Source organism: Heterocephalus glaber, unplaced genomic scaffold (assembly GCF_053883595.1).
Source record: "Heterocephalus glaber isolate CG9 unplaced genomic scaffold, H.glaber_assembly_v1.0 deba00000937, whole genome shotgun sequence".
Lineage (NCBI taxonomy): Eukaryota > Metazoa > Chordata > Mammalia > Rodentia > Bathyergidae > Heterocephalus > Heterocephalus glaber.
Window position 1 is genome coordinate 13,675,674 of NW_028258173.1, and position 16,735 is coordinate 13,692,408.

Sequence of the window (16,735 nt, forward strand, 5' to 3'; positions counted from 1 at the left end):
CAGAAGGGACCTGAGGTATTGGCCATCCCTTTCTGCCTCTGGTCAGTACAGATCTGGGCAGGATACCTAGCACTGTGGTAGCCATCTTGGCACTGCTTTTAGAACAAAGACAGCACAGGAGGTAGAGCCACTAGAGTGTCAGAGCCAGAGACACTGCCTGCCCTGCCTCCAGACTTCTTGTTCTGTGAGGTAGTATGTTCTTTTATTGTTTATGCCAACCATGGCAAGATGTTCTGTTACTTGTAGCCAAAGGATCCTAGCTGGACACAGGGAATACATAAGCTCCTTGACCTACAGAGGTAAACAAACCAAGAAGTCAAAGTGGAAAGGGGAGCATACCTGCTCCTGTGACTCCAGTTCTTTGTGTTGTAATTTTTTCTCCGCACTTCGCACCTGATTAGAGCGGGTTTCAAGTTCATCTTGTAAAACCTGAAAGAGTACAAAATAAACACAGTAACATTAAAAATTAGCATTCTTGAGAAAAATAGTTCTACCACATGAACTAGCATTAAAAAGGCCTCAGATCTTCAGTTTATTACAGTTGTTTCAAAGAGTTCAAGCAAACAAATCTAGGCTTTTGTGAGTTAGACCCAGATGCTTTCTGCCTTAGGAATATCTAATATAAAAAATTCAAACTTATGAAACAGACAAATTAGCAGATATCAATTCATATTAGAATTCTTTTATTTTTCCAGAATAGAGCCACAACCATGTAATAAAGCATAAAGCTATTTCTAATTGAAACAGCCCTACTAGTACATGTGCAGGGTACACTTATACTCTGAAACACATTGTGACAAATAGGAATTATAATATCTGACCAACATGGTGTTTTTCAAAATTATAAAATTATTAAATTACAGAAAACTTAAATGAATCTAATTAAGACAGAACAGTGTGGAATTTGAAGAATCTGTAAGAAGTGGATAGAAATTAACTTTTGGTCACCAAGCAGCTGTTGGAATTAGAATTTGGGTTAATATGGAGGAACTTAGAAGCCACAAAGATCAATAATTATTATTGGATCAACTACTATTCTACGTAAAAAGTGAACTAGAAAAGAACAAGATCCACTCAAATAATCTTATGTAATTATGGAAATAATAAATGGAAACTTAAGGGTGAGCAGGACATATGAGAAGACAGCAGCAATGATGCCAAATAAATTCTCAAAATAAAATTTATACAGTCAATATTATTGGGTTTCTGTGTTATGTCAAGCTTGCAATAGGTACTCTACAGATAGCACACACAAATCTCCCACACTCAGGGGAGGAGGCAATACGTAAACAGTAGGTACAACATAATCAACGGTAAGTGCAGAAAAAAAATAAAGTAGTGAAGAGGAAATTCTGAAGTGGGGAGAGGGAGAGTTGCTGCAGTTTTAAAAAGATGCCCAAAAAAGGCCTGAGGAAAAACCAAAAAGAGGAAAGAGTACCACAGGCAGCAGATGCTGTACTTGTGAACACCTTGAGGAACCACAGAGGCTCATATGGTGAGGGAGCAGAGAGGGGGTGGAGTCTGGGAGACGGCAGGGCCCAAGTCACATCAGGCCACTTAGAGCATCACAGTTCTGTTAAGGAATTTAGATTTGACTCTGAGGCACATGGGGATGCTCTTGGAGGGCTGTGAGCAGCTACTGCTTTGGTTGCAGACTGAAATGGGGCCAGGTAGATGCAGGGAGGCAAGATAGAGGCAATCCACTGCAATCCACAGGAAAAGAGGTCATGGAAAATTGGGTGATAGCGGTAGCAGGTGGTGTGGGAACTAGCAGATTCCAAGTGAAGCTACAGATGACAGCCCTGAGGGAGTAAATGCAGAGCATTCGAGAAGACAGCCCCGCCGTTTGGTCTGAGCAGCTTGAAGACTGTGTTTGGCATGTGGCAAGATGGGGCAGGTGTTCTGGAAGAAGTGCTGGAGCTCAGCCTGGGATTTAAATTTGAAATGCCTATTTCATATCCAAGTGGAGACACTGGAGAGCCTGGAGTTTAGACAGATTGTCTAAGTCAATATCCATTAAAAATTCTTTCAATGCCAGATCAGCCTCTCCTATGTATTCATACAGAGAAAATGGTGCTTAACCTTTTGAGGGGTTCTAGATCTCTCAGTGCATCTGATAAAAGCTATTCAGTCACTTCCCAAAAGGGGAAGAAAATATATGCTTTTATATTTCCTCTGATTTTCAGGAATTCATAGATAACCTGAAGCTCATCCATAGACAGACCTCAGGCTAAGAACTTTTAATTTAAAAGGTAAGGTGATTTGAGAATAATCTTAAGTGCTCTAGTGTCTCTTTGATATTTAATCTGATTATAAATCTGCAATTTGACCAGGCCTGAGAAGGAACTTGAAAATCTCTTAAATTCTTCATGTGTCTTTAATTCTGTTGTCATGGTCTCTTTCCAATAGATGAATGCAATTGATCCTATGCTTGTTGATTGAGTAGCATACAGGATGCTACCAATAAGTAGGATTTTATTTACTTATTTTTACCAGTAAGTAGGATTTTAGCTTCCTTTGTCATATGAGTGGGGAGAGTAATGACGATTGTATTGGAAAGACTATTTATGCATGTTTTTCTGTTCCTGCTTTTTTCTGTTCTCTAATCCATTCTTACATTGTTGTCAGGGTGATCTTCTTAAATGTAAATCTAATCATGTTATTCCCCTACTGAAACACTTAAGCCGCTCTCCAGTATCTCTGAGATGCAGCTCCATCTTCTCGGCAAGGCATAGAAGGACCATTATCAACGGGCATAGCAGAAGCCATGGTGTGCAGATGTGGTTGTTACTACCAGTAACAGTGGGAGATGGACTGGATTTTATTTTTAACTTTCACTACATTTCTGTGCAGCATAAATTGCATTTATGTTAGAGAAGAGACCAGGCTCCATGTAGATATGCAGCTTGCTCACATCCACATGGCCAGCAATAAGGGACTGGACTGAAATTTTAATATTTCTCTAACTTCAGACTGAACATGTCTGGCTAGTCCATGCTGCCTCTTTCTCACTCTGTACCTAGTTTCTGTTCTTTTCTCTCCACCCCACCTACGCAGCTCAGTAGTGTCAACCCCTTGACCTATGCCACAGCTAAGACTCCTCTGGGCTTTTGTCCACCTGGCATTGAAGAGAATTAATTTACATGTCTGTGTGAGGATCAGAACAACTGAAGCTCAGGGCTGGCTTCTGTTATTTTTGCGAGCCTAGTGCCATCCAACTCAGTGCCTGATGCACAGGTGTCTCTGCATTCGTGGTTATGGAAGGAACTCATAAATATCTTAACCTTTTTCCCCAGGACACTGACTTCAATCATCAGGGCTTCTGGCTGTTCTTAACATGGCACACTTATCTAAATGTTATTATGCATTCTAAAATACAGAATATACAAATATATTTTCTAAATATCTGAGGCTATTTTATATACACACATATAGTAATAATTATTACTGACAATAATTAATATATTGTCCGGTTTCTCCTACAGACAACAGAAAAAAAAGAAAAAAGAAAAAAAGGAGATGTGTACTTCCCTTGCCTTAAACAAAAAGCTGTTCTCTACCTCTTGGTGCCTCTCCCCTCCCTTCACAAGCAGACCCTGAGAGTACTCAGTTGGCTTCCCATGTACTCTCTGGTTCTCCCAGCACTGGGGTCACTCTCCTGAGTTCAGCTTCAGCAGAGCCACTTGTTACTTCCTAGATGCTAAAACCAGCAGGATTTGGTCCTCTTCATGTCCTATTGTGCTTTTCTCTTGAATTCTGAGGAACTAATTCTGAGCAGTGAAGTCAAGGGGTTAAGAAATGAGGCTGCTACAAAAAGTGAAGTTCAAATACATTAAGGCCTTGAGTGAGGGTAGTGGATGTGAAGAAGTGCAGAGTTGGTAGAATAACTAATGGGAATTTGGGGGAAAAGAGGGACTCAAAGATACCATGAGGCTTTGACACTGAGTGACTGGAGAAGAGTCTAGAACAGTACATGGCAAGTCAGAAGCGGTGGGGGAAGTACGGCTTTTGCCATGTTGGGTTAAAGGAGCTGATAGGACTTGAAGCAGAACCTATTTTGATGGTTTGAATCTTTATATCCCCCCAATTCAGCGGTTGAAATCCTTAACCCCAAGGTGATAATACGGTAGCTGTGGAAGACAGGGAGCCCTCAGGAATAGGATTAGTGCCCTTAGAAAAGAGGCCTGAGAGATGTCTCTTGCCTCTTCTACTATGTGAGGACACAGTGAAAGACAGCCATCCTTGGACCAGGAATAAGGGCCTCACCAGACGTGGAATCTGCCAGTGCCTTGATCTTGGGAGTCCCAGTCTCCAGAATTGCCTGATGTGACAGCGTGATGTTTACAGCTCCCAGCCTAGAGTGTTCTGCTATGGTGGCCTGTGGGTCTGAAGAGGGCCCAGGGCTCCCAGACACAGGTACACGTGGGACACTTCCTCATGGAAGAAAGATAAATGAGACGATGATGCCTACATTTCAGACCAGGCAGAGGAGGAGGAAACAAAGAAAGCTGCAAGAATCTGACAGGTGGGAAGCAACCGAAAAGTTGGCATGAGGGAAATCTAGCTAAAAGTTATTTTCAAAGAGGACAGGGCAACATAATCAGATCTGATCTTTTCTCTGTACTCCACATAGTGAGAGATTATTAAGTCTACCACATTTTATCAATATTATCAAAATAGAATTCAAATTACATTTGCTTTTCAAAAAAGCACTTAAAATTTACTGTTTAAAAATGTTAAATGTGATCTTTTTAAGGTTAATCAGAGAAAGCAGTTTTGTCTAGAAACTGCTTTTATTATCTATTTAAAAATCAGTTTAAAATTGAAAGGTAATCAAATAATATTTTACTTTCAAAAAAGTATATTACATGAAAGGAAAATGATGGTTTATTATTGGTAGTTCTTCTTGGTTTTACATTATAGAATAATTATGTTATTAGAGTTCCAACAACAGAATATTACATGAAGATTTTGTAAAAATGACCATAACTATCTGATGAGTACAACCTGGGGAAACTTTCTTTTAAGTTATGGCCTCTTTATTTTTTTAAAAAAACATTAAATTTGACATTACCTCTTCCCTTCCATACACACACAATTGCAACTTTGAAGAGTAGAATGTCTAACAGTATGTCAGAAATATAAAACAAAGCACAAGTTGAACACTTAAGCTGTTTATTCTGCAAAATGATTCCTCACTTCTTAGCTCAGGTGTGTTTACTTGTACCATTAATGCAAAGACAATTCTCTTCTCTCAGTTACATCTGCCTTCAGATGGCATGTGGGTCAGCTTGCTGCAGAGCTTCCCTGTTCCTGACTTGCAGAGTGCTTTGTGTTGGTGCGGAAAAAAGAATGATGCTTCCCAGAAGAAAAAATGTTAATGACACAATAAACTCTACAAGAACAATGAGGGTATACCACATTCTTTAAAGGGGAAAAGGTTATAGGATAATTTAATCTGTTTGTTTAAAATGTAAATGTAATAGAGAAAATTAAAATGTAAAAGGTTTTACATGTGATGGACTCTTCCGGGCTGAGGAAAAGGACCTGGTAGCTAATGTGCCCCTTGCATGGCACCTGTGATGGAACTAGGGCTTTTCTGTTGGCTTGGGGGAAAGGAAAAAAGAGTATAATAGTTAATGCTGTTTTTCACAAAATTTGAAAACATAATTCAGAGTAAGCCATTCCCTAACTTGCAAAACCACATTAGTGTGGAATTATGCACAGTTTTATAAAAAACAACAACAACAAAGTTTCTTGTGGTTCCAAATTAATTAACAAGCATAAAGTGATAGCAGATACATGCCTTTTAATAATGAATAAATGAAAACTTTATTTCAACTATAAAGTCATTATAAAGTTATTGAATAAAAGAATACTTCAGTGGAAAAGAAATATTATATTACAATGATTAAAAAGTATAATCATAATATTCCCAGTGTATAAGACATTTACCAGAGAAAGGCTTTCAGACTTGGTATTTTACTCTGACTGTAGTCTTTCTAGAGAGTCTTGCCTTTGCCTCTGGCTGAATTCTTAGTCAGTTGCACTGGGCACCAGACAGCTATTACTTTGCTGCCCTCTTCCCAATTGGCCAAGCATGCAAATTTGCCTTCATCTCATAACCCAGAATGTCTGTGCTCCAGGTTCTCACCAGGGAATACATTTTTAAACTCTTTCCAATCCTCAACAAAACCTCAGTTATGGGAATTTGGAAGAATCCACTTGCAAATCAAAACAAAATCATCAGTAGTGTAAGTCACCCTCTCCCAAATCAGCTGTTCCCTGAAGCGCTTCCTTAGCAGACTGACTTCAGAGGCACCTCCTCTTATACACTTTATACTGTATCTCTCCCTTTTAAAATTTCAATCCAGTTCTCACTGACTTGAAATTTCAGGTGTGTGGCACTTTTGTTCTGCCTTATTCTGTGTTGCCAAGTCTTGGCAAAATGCTCATGTCTGGCTGTTACACAGTTCATCACAAGACCTTTCTATGGGCACACTCCTCTCACTTCTCTGGGCCTGCTCTGAGTTGAAGGGCAGAGAGGAAATGGGTCCTTTCCTTTCCTTTCTCTCCTGTAGATTTGTCTACATGTGATCTGGGAGGTGGGACCTGGAATGGTAGAGTGCTCCGTTATTTAAAGGAACTAGATTAAGCCACACGGAAGGAACAGCAATGTGAATTAAAGATTTGCCCTATGTAAATGTAAAACTGGGGTCAGCAAAGGCGTAGATCTTGAAGCTTTGGGAAAAGTCTATGACTGGAGGTTAAGCTTCAGCTCCACTTTAGGCTTGGTCTCCACCTTCCTCACCCTGTGGCTGTTTCAAGCCACAGTGCCACAGGGAGATGATGGTGATGGGCACAGACATGAAGTAGCTTCTGTAGGACCTACATTGCCAGGTGCCTGGAGTGTTTACAGAAAAGTGAGCTGCACAGCTTCCCACCAGCTTGAGGGACGCACCACGTGGGGCATCAGAGCAGGGAAAGGGGAGAGGCATGAGGGGCTTTCTTGTTGTTTCTTTTGGCTCTGGGTGTGGCCCTGCTGTCCTGATTACGTGCCTGGGATGTTTGCAACTTTCAGGTGTGATAAGGTGACAGACATGGAGACAAGTGCCTCGGAGAGAAGAGTTTCTCACTTTCAGTTCTCATGAAAGAGGGACATGTATGACACCCGGTGTTACAGGCCTTTTATACTCAGATGTTCAGGTTTGTCTGTTTGTCTCTGACCAAATCAAAGGAAGCCACATATTTGGGTGAAAAGGAAAAAAGATTCATTCAAAGCTAGCTGAGGCTGAACTTGACCTTGCCATCTTTGTGCTCTGACACCACCACCCCCACCGCCCCGGTACTAAGATTACAGAACAAATCATATGATCTGACAGAACCAGGAGCACTTTGACAGCACCAGGGTGACTGCATGCAGTTACTGAGGAAGGACAAGCAGGGAAGTGACTTCTTCCCTGAAAATGGCAGAAGAAAGCCAGCAGAGGCACCTTCCTCTGAGTCCACAATGGAGGACACTGAGCACTGGAAAGAACAAGGTCTTTTGGGAGCAGGATTGGCCATGGTCTGGGCATGGAGGCTCACTTGGAGTGAAGGATTATGGAGTGTAACAAGACAGAGACGCAGTAATTAGGGCAAGGGTCCTGAGGGGAGCTTAAAAGAGAAAAGCAGTCATTCACACACTCAGTTCCTGATTGTACCACCTGACTTAGGCACCACCTGACCAACAGTCAAGGCACCACAGGACCTCATGTAGTGGATGCAAGCAAATGGGTTGGGGTCTATGACAGAGAAACGTTGTTTAAAGAAAAAACGGGCTGCACCTATTAAATCATGAAAGTTAGAGAGCACGGATTATGGACAAACCTTAACCTAGGCTAAACACTATGTCATGGGGACTTCCGTCCTGGGTGGAGATGATAGCACTTGAGTTGTTCACCTGAGATAATGAGGAGAACCAACCTCATCCTCAAACTTACCAGCAGGGCCTCCCCTTCCCTGAAAGTACTGTAGAGCTCAGAGGTTCAGGGAAGATGCCCTGGGTCTTTGCTTCTGTCTCCTCCAGCCTTGGCAACCCAAGACGAGCTATCCTCCCACCTCATCACCAGCTCTCAGAGAACATTAGCTATTCCTTGGAGCTTTTTTGATAGGTCTCAAAGCAGTTCTATTTTTCTCATTGGACCAGACACTCCTTGAGGACACGTACTGATGTTGCATCTGAGGTGAGAAGCTAGCCAGGATAAAAAAACTCATCACTAATAATGAATTAGTGGGGCAGAGTTTTAAGAAAGGGAAACACTTTATTTGTAAGGAAGAAAAAAGCAGAAGACAGAAACAAGCTGCTCTGGAGAGGGCAGGGGATCTGGAAATATGGATACCCACAAGTCCCTTGTCTTTGCCTTCTTTCATTATTTTTAGGGACCCTTCCTCCTAGGTGGATAACTGGAACATAACACAAACTGATTGGCTCCCTGGGCTGTCTTTGGATGGATCCCAGGCCACAAGACCCTAACCTGGGCACCACTGCCAATATGCACATTTCTGTTGTTGGGCTTTGACTTCTTCCTGCTCCTCTGTGTCTGTCAGGGCCTTACCTCTGGGATTTATAGGTGGGCTTGGAGGAGTCCTAGCAAAAGGCAGCTTAGAGTTAGTGATTAAGGAAATATATGTGTATACAGTGTAGCAATATAGTGATCCTAGAGTGCATAGATGTGATTATATAGTTCTATGTAATAAATAAGAGTGTTAAGTTAGGTACTCCTCTCTGTCTCCATTGTATTTTACTGGAGGAAAGGGGCGGAGCTATTTTTTTTTTAAATGTATTAAATTCTTTTATTGGTACATTGTAGGTATACAACACAATTACATTTCTCATTGGGAATTGTACCTTTACATGATGCATCTTGGTTCTTATTTTTTCCCCCTTCCTAGACCTCCCTTCACGCCCTCCACCCTTCCCTATTTACAAAGACTTTATTTCCATTTTTTCCATTTCTCATCATTTTTTCCTTTCCCTTCTTTCCTTTCCCCTGCCCCTCCCACTACCCCTACCCCTTTGGACCTTTTCTTCCTATTTTGTATTATCGATTATTCATTCTAATAATTGGTACATTTTAGGTATACAATATAATGACAGTCATCATTGGAAATTTGCACCTTTACATAGTCTCTCTTGGTTCTTATTTTTCACCCTTGCCCAGCCCTCCCTTCAACCCCTCCAGTCCTCCCTATTTACAAAGATTTTGTTCCTATTTTTCCATTTTCTCATATTAATCCCATTCCCTTCTGTCCTTTCCTCTAGCCTTCCCACTTCCTTCCCCTTTGTCCCTTTTCTTCCTATTTCACATGACCTATTATACATTTAGTCCTTATTTACACTTTCAGTTTCTCACACCAGAGAAACTATTTGGTATTTATACATGTGTGTCCTATTTATTTCACTTAAGAGTATCGCCTCAGTGTGCATCCACTTAGCTATAAATGTCTCTAATTTCTCATTTTTAACGGCTGAGTAGTACTCCATTTTATAAAAAAACCACATTTTCTTTATCCAGTCTCCAGTTGATGGGCATTTGGGCTGTTTCCAAGTTTTAGCTATTACAAACTGTGCTGCTATGAACATGGATGCACATATATCACTGTGGTATGATTCTTTTAATTCTTTGGGGAAGATCCCCAGCAGGGGAATAGCGGGGTCAAATGGGACTTCCAGTCCTAGTTCTTTGAGGTATCTCCATACTGATTTCCACAGTGCTTGCACCAGTCTACACTCCCACCAGCAGTGGAGCAGGGTTCCTCTTTCCCGACAGCCAAGCGGGGCTATTTTGGCTTCTGTGCACCTGGCTTCCTCCATACTCTGCCTATAAGCTGTCTCTTTGATCATCTGATGTAAGTTCTCATGCCATTAATGTTATCTGGTGATTCTATATCTGATTTTCTTCTCTCTCTCTCTCCCCTTGTCCTTTTAATTGCTCCCCAAGGAACTTCTCTAGTAAAGTTTTAACTCTTTCTAGTCAGGATTAGCCAGAAAACCCAATGGGGTCTTTATTCTCTTCTCTGCCTACAGGCCCCCACCCTTACATTTCCACCCTCTGAGACAGCTATCCAATTGCCGCTGGGGAAATGGGCAATAATAGATCTGTATTCTTAGAGATGAGAGAGGTTGATGCAGAGGAGATAACAGTCAAGGGCCTTCTCCAGAGGGCTAATCTAAGAGATCTTGGACAGAATTCATGTTGGGGTTTAGCAGTCATGAACTCCCTTCAGGTTGATCCAGTGGATCCTGGTAAAAGGAGTCTGGCACATTTATTGGTGGTTCTGTCTGCAGGATTAGTTAGCATTTGGCAGCCTCTAGGTGAGAATAAACAAAATTTACCCAGAGATTAAAGTATGTATGACCAAAGCATGAGCACTAGAGTGGAAAGGCAGATTGGGGAAGGAGCCACATCCAGACACTGCTCTTAAGGGATTATAATAGCAATTGTAACCAGCTGGCTCCTAGACCCATCCACAGGTGTGCTGGAAACTGCCAGCAGGTGTCAGTGATTGGAGCCCCCTTTCTATATCCAGCCTTTATTACCACGCAGATATTTTTATATATGATTTGGTTATGCTTTTCTGCTGGATGTTTAAGATCAAGTTAAAGTGAGGCCTGTGTTAATAAAAATTAACCTCTTCCTATATATCACAGTCAGCTGAGTCTTCTCAGGCATTACTTTTGGAACCATGTACAGAGCCTCTCATCTCCTCTGTAGTGTCAGCTGTCAGGATGGGTCACAGCCTTGCTTGACCATGTGGGTTCTTGTGGAAGCATGGGAGACACCTCTCTCTCTGGCGACCCTCCTTTTTAGCATACTGTACACTGTTTGACTCCTGTCCTCTGGGGCCCAACGATATCCCTGCTCAGGAGGTAAGAGTGACTGAACAGAATTGCAGGATCCTTTAGAAAACGCTGCCTCGTGTGGGTCCTTGTTGACCTTGGAGAGCCAACGCCAAAATGCTGGCTGTCCTCTTAACCCGGTTATCTTTCTACCTGTGGTCTCCAAACCTCAGTTGTCAAACACTCATGAGATCAGTTATACCAATATTGCAGTGGGAGCAGTGGCTTAAATTTTATGATCTTATGCAGATATCAAGCACCTTGAAATATATAATATGACCAGGAAACTGTTACTTCCTTACAAATCATGGTTGTCTTAGAAGTTGAATTCCTGCAGAATATTAACAGATGACAATTATAAAGCTTTACAGAGAAAATCTGAGATCTAGGGAAACATAACATTTTAGCATTATAATAATGCTATAATGTAACATTATAATAATGTCATGATGACATTATATTAGAACAATTAGGGTTTGTTATTATCTCTGAAACACATATAGATGATCATCTTGTAGCGAACCACTTCCAGTCAGTTATCTCTATCCAATTAGAAGATACTGAGATTCTATCTCACTCCAGAAAGAATGGCTACCATCAAAAATTCAACCAGTAACACCCTCTGGCGAGGCTGTGGGGAAAAAGGAACCTTTTCCACTGTTGGTGGGAGTGCAGACTGGTGCAACCACTGTGAAAATCAGTGTGGAGATTCTTCAAAAAACTAAAACTAGCGGTTCCATTTGACCCAGCTATTCCCCTTCTTGGTATCTTACTGAATTAATACCACTGTGATATATACACAGCCGTGTTTATAGCAGCAGTTTGTAATAGCTAACTCTTTCAAACAGCCCAAACGCCCATCAACGAATGAATGGATAAAGAATGTATGGGGCTTTTTTTTTTTTTTTTTAACAATGGAGTACTACTCTGCCATAAAGGATAAACTTGAGACATTCCTAGGTAAATTGATGCACCTTGAGACCATACTCTTAATTGAAATAAACTGGACACATATGCTCAAATACTTCATGGTTTCTCTGCTGTGATAAACGAAAAGTATAAATAAGGACCAAAATGTATGATAGATATTGTGAAATAGGAAGAAAATGTTTAAATGGGAAGGGGAACTAGGGACGGAGAGGGAGAAAGGAAGGAAGAGAAAAGAAAAAGGAAAAATGGAAACAAAGCTTTTGTAAATAAAGAGGGGAAGAGAGGTTACAGGGAGGGGAGGGGAATGGGAAAAAACAATAATCAAGATACATCATGAAGAGGTACAAATTCCCTATGATGAACATGATCATTATGTATATCTAAAATGTACAAATAAAATTAATCAATTTAAATAAAGGAAAACCTATGGCCATACGGCAAGCGAGCAGATGAGACTCCACTGGCTGAAGTGTAGAGAGGGCCTTGTTAGCTGCAAGCGCTGCACAGCTGAGTTTAACAAGACCCCCCCCCCCCACAGTATTTATACTAATGATGCTGCCAAAAAGAAGTCACCCTGGCAAACTGCTGAAAACTGCTGAAGCTGAGTGATGGGTAGACTAAGCTCTGGGGACTCTTCTCCCTTCTATTGTGTATGCTTGAAAGTTTCCATAATAAAAAGTAAAACAGAACTGTTTAAAGTTTTCTCTCTTTTAAAAAATGAACTCATCATAGACTTCCTTTCATACAGCTTGAGTTTATTCTTTCTTTGGAGAAAACAGATGATTTATTTGGCATCAACAGGTAGGAAAAGTGTAGGAAGATTCCCTTAAAAACATTCTGGACATGAAGAAAGTAGGGAGTGGGATGTTCATAGTTTGACCAAAGGAAAAGATAACTTGGAAAGGAAGGTTTACTGACATTTTCATTGGGATAAAATTTATATATACTAAAATTCAAGGTTTAGATTTTGATGGTAATGGTCTACCTTCCATTTAAAACATGTAAGATAACTTTAAAATTTGTGCCATAAAAATCTGTTAAGATTATAAAATCTTGCCATAAACCCATTTTCCACTGGTTGGTTGATCTAGCAAACAGAAATCACACCTAATCTGTGACTACACTGAAGGGACACTAATTATAAAGCCGAAATAAGGGTGAGTCTCATTTAAACTTTAACTGCCTTGCTAATAATGCCCACATTTCTTTAAACAGCATTGTTCCAATTCAGTCTATAAATCGTGCTGATAATATTTTTGATGAATGTTTTCTTTGACATGTAAATTAGCATGGGAATGATAAAAGTTTCTCTTTCTGGTACTGTTAAATGGAAGGTAAAGTAAAATACAAATAAAAGCAATAGAATTACACTCTATATTCATGTCAGATTTATAGACTTATTTTTCATCATATCTTAAGTGAAGGGGACAAAGCAAGAAGACCAAGCCCTGTCATCCATACCAGGAGCTATTAATCTGGAGGTACTGAAGATGACACAATAGCAGAATGTGACATTTTTCCTGGGTGGTCTCACTGGCTCTTTGCAGAGGCCTCTATAGCTCCGGTTTTATTATTATTTTTAAATAGGCTAAATCTACTAACAAAAGTAACAAGACTTTGTCAGCTGAAATGCCACTCAAGATTTCTTTTAAAGTGATTTCTTCATTCAGACCTACCCAGGATGAATAACAAACCATAAAAACTGTTTTATTAGTGATTCTATGGTAGTGGAGAGCTGGTTCACGCTACAGATCTACAGCAAACCAGAGCCACAGTTACTGGAGAGGCCAAAAATGTACTTACAACACAATAGTATATTTTTTTCCTTTATAGCTTACATTCAGGTTTTAAATTTTCCCCCACATTCCAAACAAGCCCTTTTTTTTTTTTAACCCTTCACTATTCTGTCTCTCTTGTGATATTGTTGTGAAGAATAGATCTTCAGGGATTTTAACCCAATACATATGTTACTTTTCAAACAAGGCAAATTACAACAAACCACATGCATGAGGAATTGCACTTGGATATGAATTAGTAGGCTACTGATTCAAAAGAAAAGGCAAAAAATATGGCTAGTATAAAAAATAAGAATAATATTTCCTTAAAAGAATAAGAAAATTTTCATTTTTTCCTCTCCTTTCTACTCTCTCACATCTATTTTCAGTCCTTTAAAATTCCTAAAGGATTTCCTTCAAAAGTCCTAAAAATGCACTTTTTAAAAAAGTTACTGTTTCCTGGTCTTAACAGAGGTTCCAGGAAAAGAAATCATGTTACTTCAAGACTTTGATGTTCTAAGGAAGCTGGAATCTCCTAACACACCTCATTAATGTTTCCTTCATCATACAGAAGACCATCTGACATTACCCATGTCTCTTGAAGAACCCCAGTCTACTTATACTCAGTAAATTCAAAGCACGTTTTCTCCCCTGATGCTTCAGACAGCTTTACTTGTGAACAAGTTCTTATCTTGGGTGGTAGAAATCTAGGATCAAGCTCAAGAACCACAGCTAGGATTTTTCAGGATCATAGAAGAATTTCCTCATCTGGCCAGTATGATAACACCTCAAATTTGAGTTTAGTCTCAGTAGGATAGAAGTGTAAATTATTAAATCCTCATAGACCACTGCTCTTCTGCACAAGCCCAGGGAAAAGGGAAGGCCCATGAATCATTCATTTAAATTTCAATTTTCTTACAACTAATCATTCACACATGGGATCTGCTGAGCACGCCGCATCATTCCAAATCTCCTCTAACAAACTGAATTTTTCCCCTATTAAAATTGAAGTCAAATTCATTTCTTCCCTGAAACATTTCAAATCTAGATTGGAAAAAACTAATATTTTTCATGAAGTGTTTAAGTCCTGTCTATGAGAACATGTTTGCATATCTCTTTATACTGTGACTTCATCTGATTTTTTCTCTCTCATATGGCTATGAGCTTCTTAAGGACAACTCTCCCCATCTTGCCCCCTATATTTCTAAAGTGATCTGTGAAATACTTGGTAAAGTATTATTTACACCACAGTAATTGACTGGTAACACCAACCAATTATATAAAGATTGAGTTACTTTTCATTTAAAACAGTTGGGATATTCCTACTAAATTTTTTCAGATTTATTTCCCTTCTCAAATTGTATTTCCCTTATTTTTCCCCTACATTTCACCCACTCTGCTACCTGGAGTGTCAGAAGTGGGGTCCATTCTGGTTTTCTTAAGATAACACATCGATCATTGTCTTTTTTTCCAAATTCTGAGGGTCAATCAGGCCCAAGACCTCTCCCTTGGCTGAATCTCCTTCTGTGTCCACACTGGCAGGATGTCTTCACCAGCTGCTCCTCTAGAGCCTGGTCTCCTTGTCTTTCGTGTTGTATGGGAGGAGAGACAAGATATCCCAATGGGCTCTTCAACTATGATACTTTTTTATTTGATGATGGCCACATATCTTTTGTTAGCTTGTTTTTGTTTTTGATGTTTTTATTCCATTCCTTGAATTTCTTACCCATCGGCTAACTCCTTTCCCATCTGTAGGCTGATGATGGTCTCTAACACTTATGAAGCATGTTCTCTACAGGGTCAGCTATTGGTATTACTATTGCCAATCTGGTGACATTTCCTGTATCTTTCTTCTGGATCTCTCTGTGGCACTGGACACTGCTGGGGCACTGTCCTTCCAGAAATCCTTTCCTTCCATATTGCAAAAGCATGGTTATCTTCTACTTCCTACACGCATCCTGCTCCTCCTTCTCTTCTTTTTCCCTTTTAGTTGTGGGTATTTCTCAAACTCTTCTCCACTCTTCTTCCCTTTGGCTAATTAAGCAATTTCATAAATTAATAAAACTATTCGTATGTATGGGCCAGGCTCTGTTCTCATACATTACTTTCAAAAAGCATTTAATATAATGGCTATGACAAACTTATAAAGGAATAATTTTAATAATACATAAACAGCACTATAGACAAGTCTTACCAAGCATGAGAATGAATACAGAGGAAAGCAATTTGTGGTAGGGTAGTTTGGACAGACAGAATCTCACTGAGGTAATAAGCATGCTGGAGACTGCCAGGAGGAGAGGAGAATGAGTGGTGCAGAGTCAGCTGAAGAAAAAAGGCAAGGGACTGGAACTCCCAAGGTGTGCAGAGGCTAAGGGGCTGGCTGCTGTCCCAGGAAAGGCTGCCTGGGTGATGCAGAAGGGCCTTGTGCACCAGCAGGACTATACATTTCATTCTAAAGTAATGAGGAACCCCAGGAGAGCCTAAGAAGATCATATTTACAATATAGGAAGAGCATTTAGGTGGTAGCAGTGTGGAAAATGCTGGCAGTGAGGCCTGCTGGAAGCTCTGAACACTGTTGGCAAGACACACGGGTGCATCCATGGGAATGAACAGTTTGCACTCTGCCCTCTCAGTGTATGGTATAGGAAGCCCAGATCAGAGCAATGTGTCTGTGGCCTTGTGGTCATATGTGAAAGGTCAGGCACAAGCTCAAGCCAAGACTTGGGAATGCAGAAAGAGACAGAATATCAGTAAGAAATGGTTTGGAAACTGAATAATAATAATAATTAAAAAGCATAATTTCCAAACTTCGTAACATAAAATATACAAGAGAATCTGTCCAGACTCCACTGTGCCATCATAACCAAGTAGGCCTCATCCCAGGGATGCCAGGATGGTTCAACATATGCAAATCAATAAATGTAATACAGCACATAAGCTGACAAAAATCACACAATCATCTCAATAGATGCAGAAAAAAACCTTTGACAAAATCCTACATCCATTCGTGATTAAAAACCCTGAACACAATAGGCATAGAAGGACCTTATCTCAATCTGACAGAAGCCATTTATGACAAACCAACAGCCAACATCACACTAAATGGGATAAATTGAAAGCTTTCCCTCTAAAATCAGGAAAAAGACAA

General features: G+C 40.1%; 1 protein-coding gene across 10 annotated transcripts in view; it reads right to left on the minus strand.

Annotated features, from left to right (window-relative positions):
- The window catches only part of Cep112 (centrosomal protein 112), a 655,204-nt gene that overhangs the window by 129,875 nt on the left and 508,594 nt on the right, over window positions 1-16,735 (minus strand). For all 10 annotated transcript variants that reach the window (XR_015450293.1, XR_015450294.1, XM_087208582.1 and 7 more), the window contains one exon: window positions 340-429. Coding sequence is in view for 7 of the 10 variants with exons in the window: in XM_087208582.1 (XP_087064708.1) it covers window positions 340-429 (90 nt within the window). In the remaining 3 variants the exon portion in view is untranslated. Of the gene's footprint in view, window positions 1-339; window positions 430-16,735 lie in introns of those variants that run through there.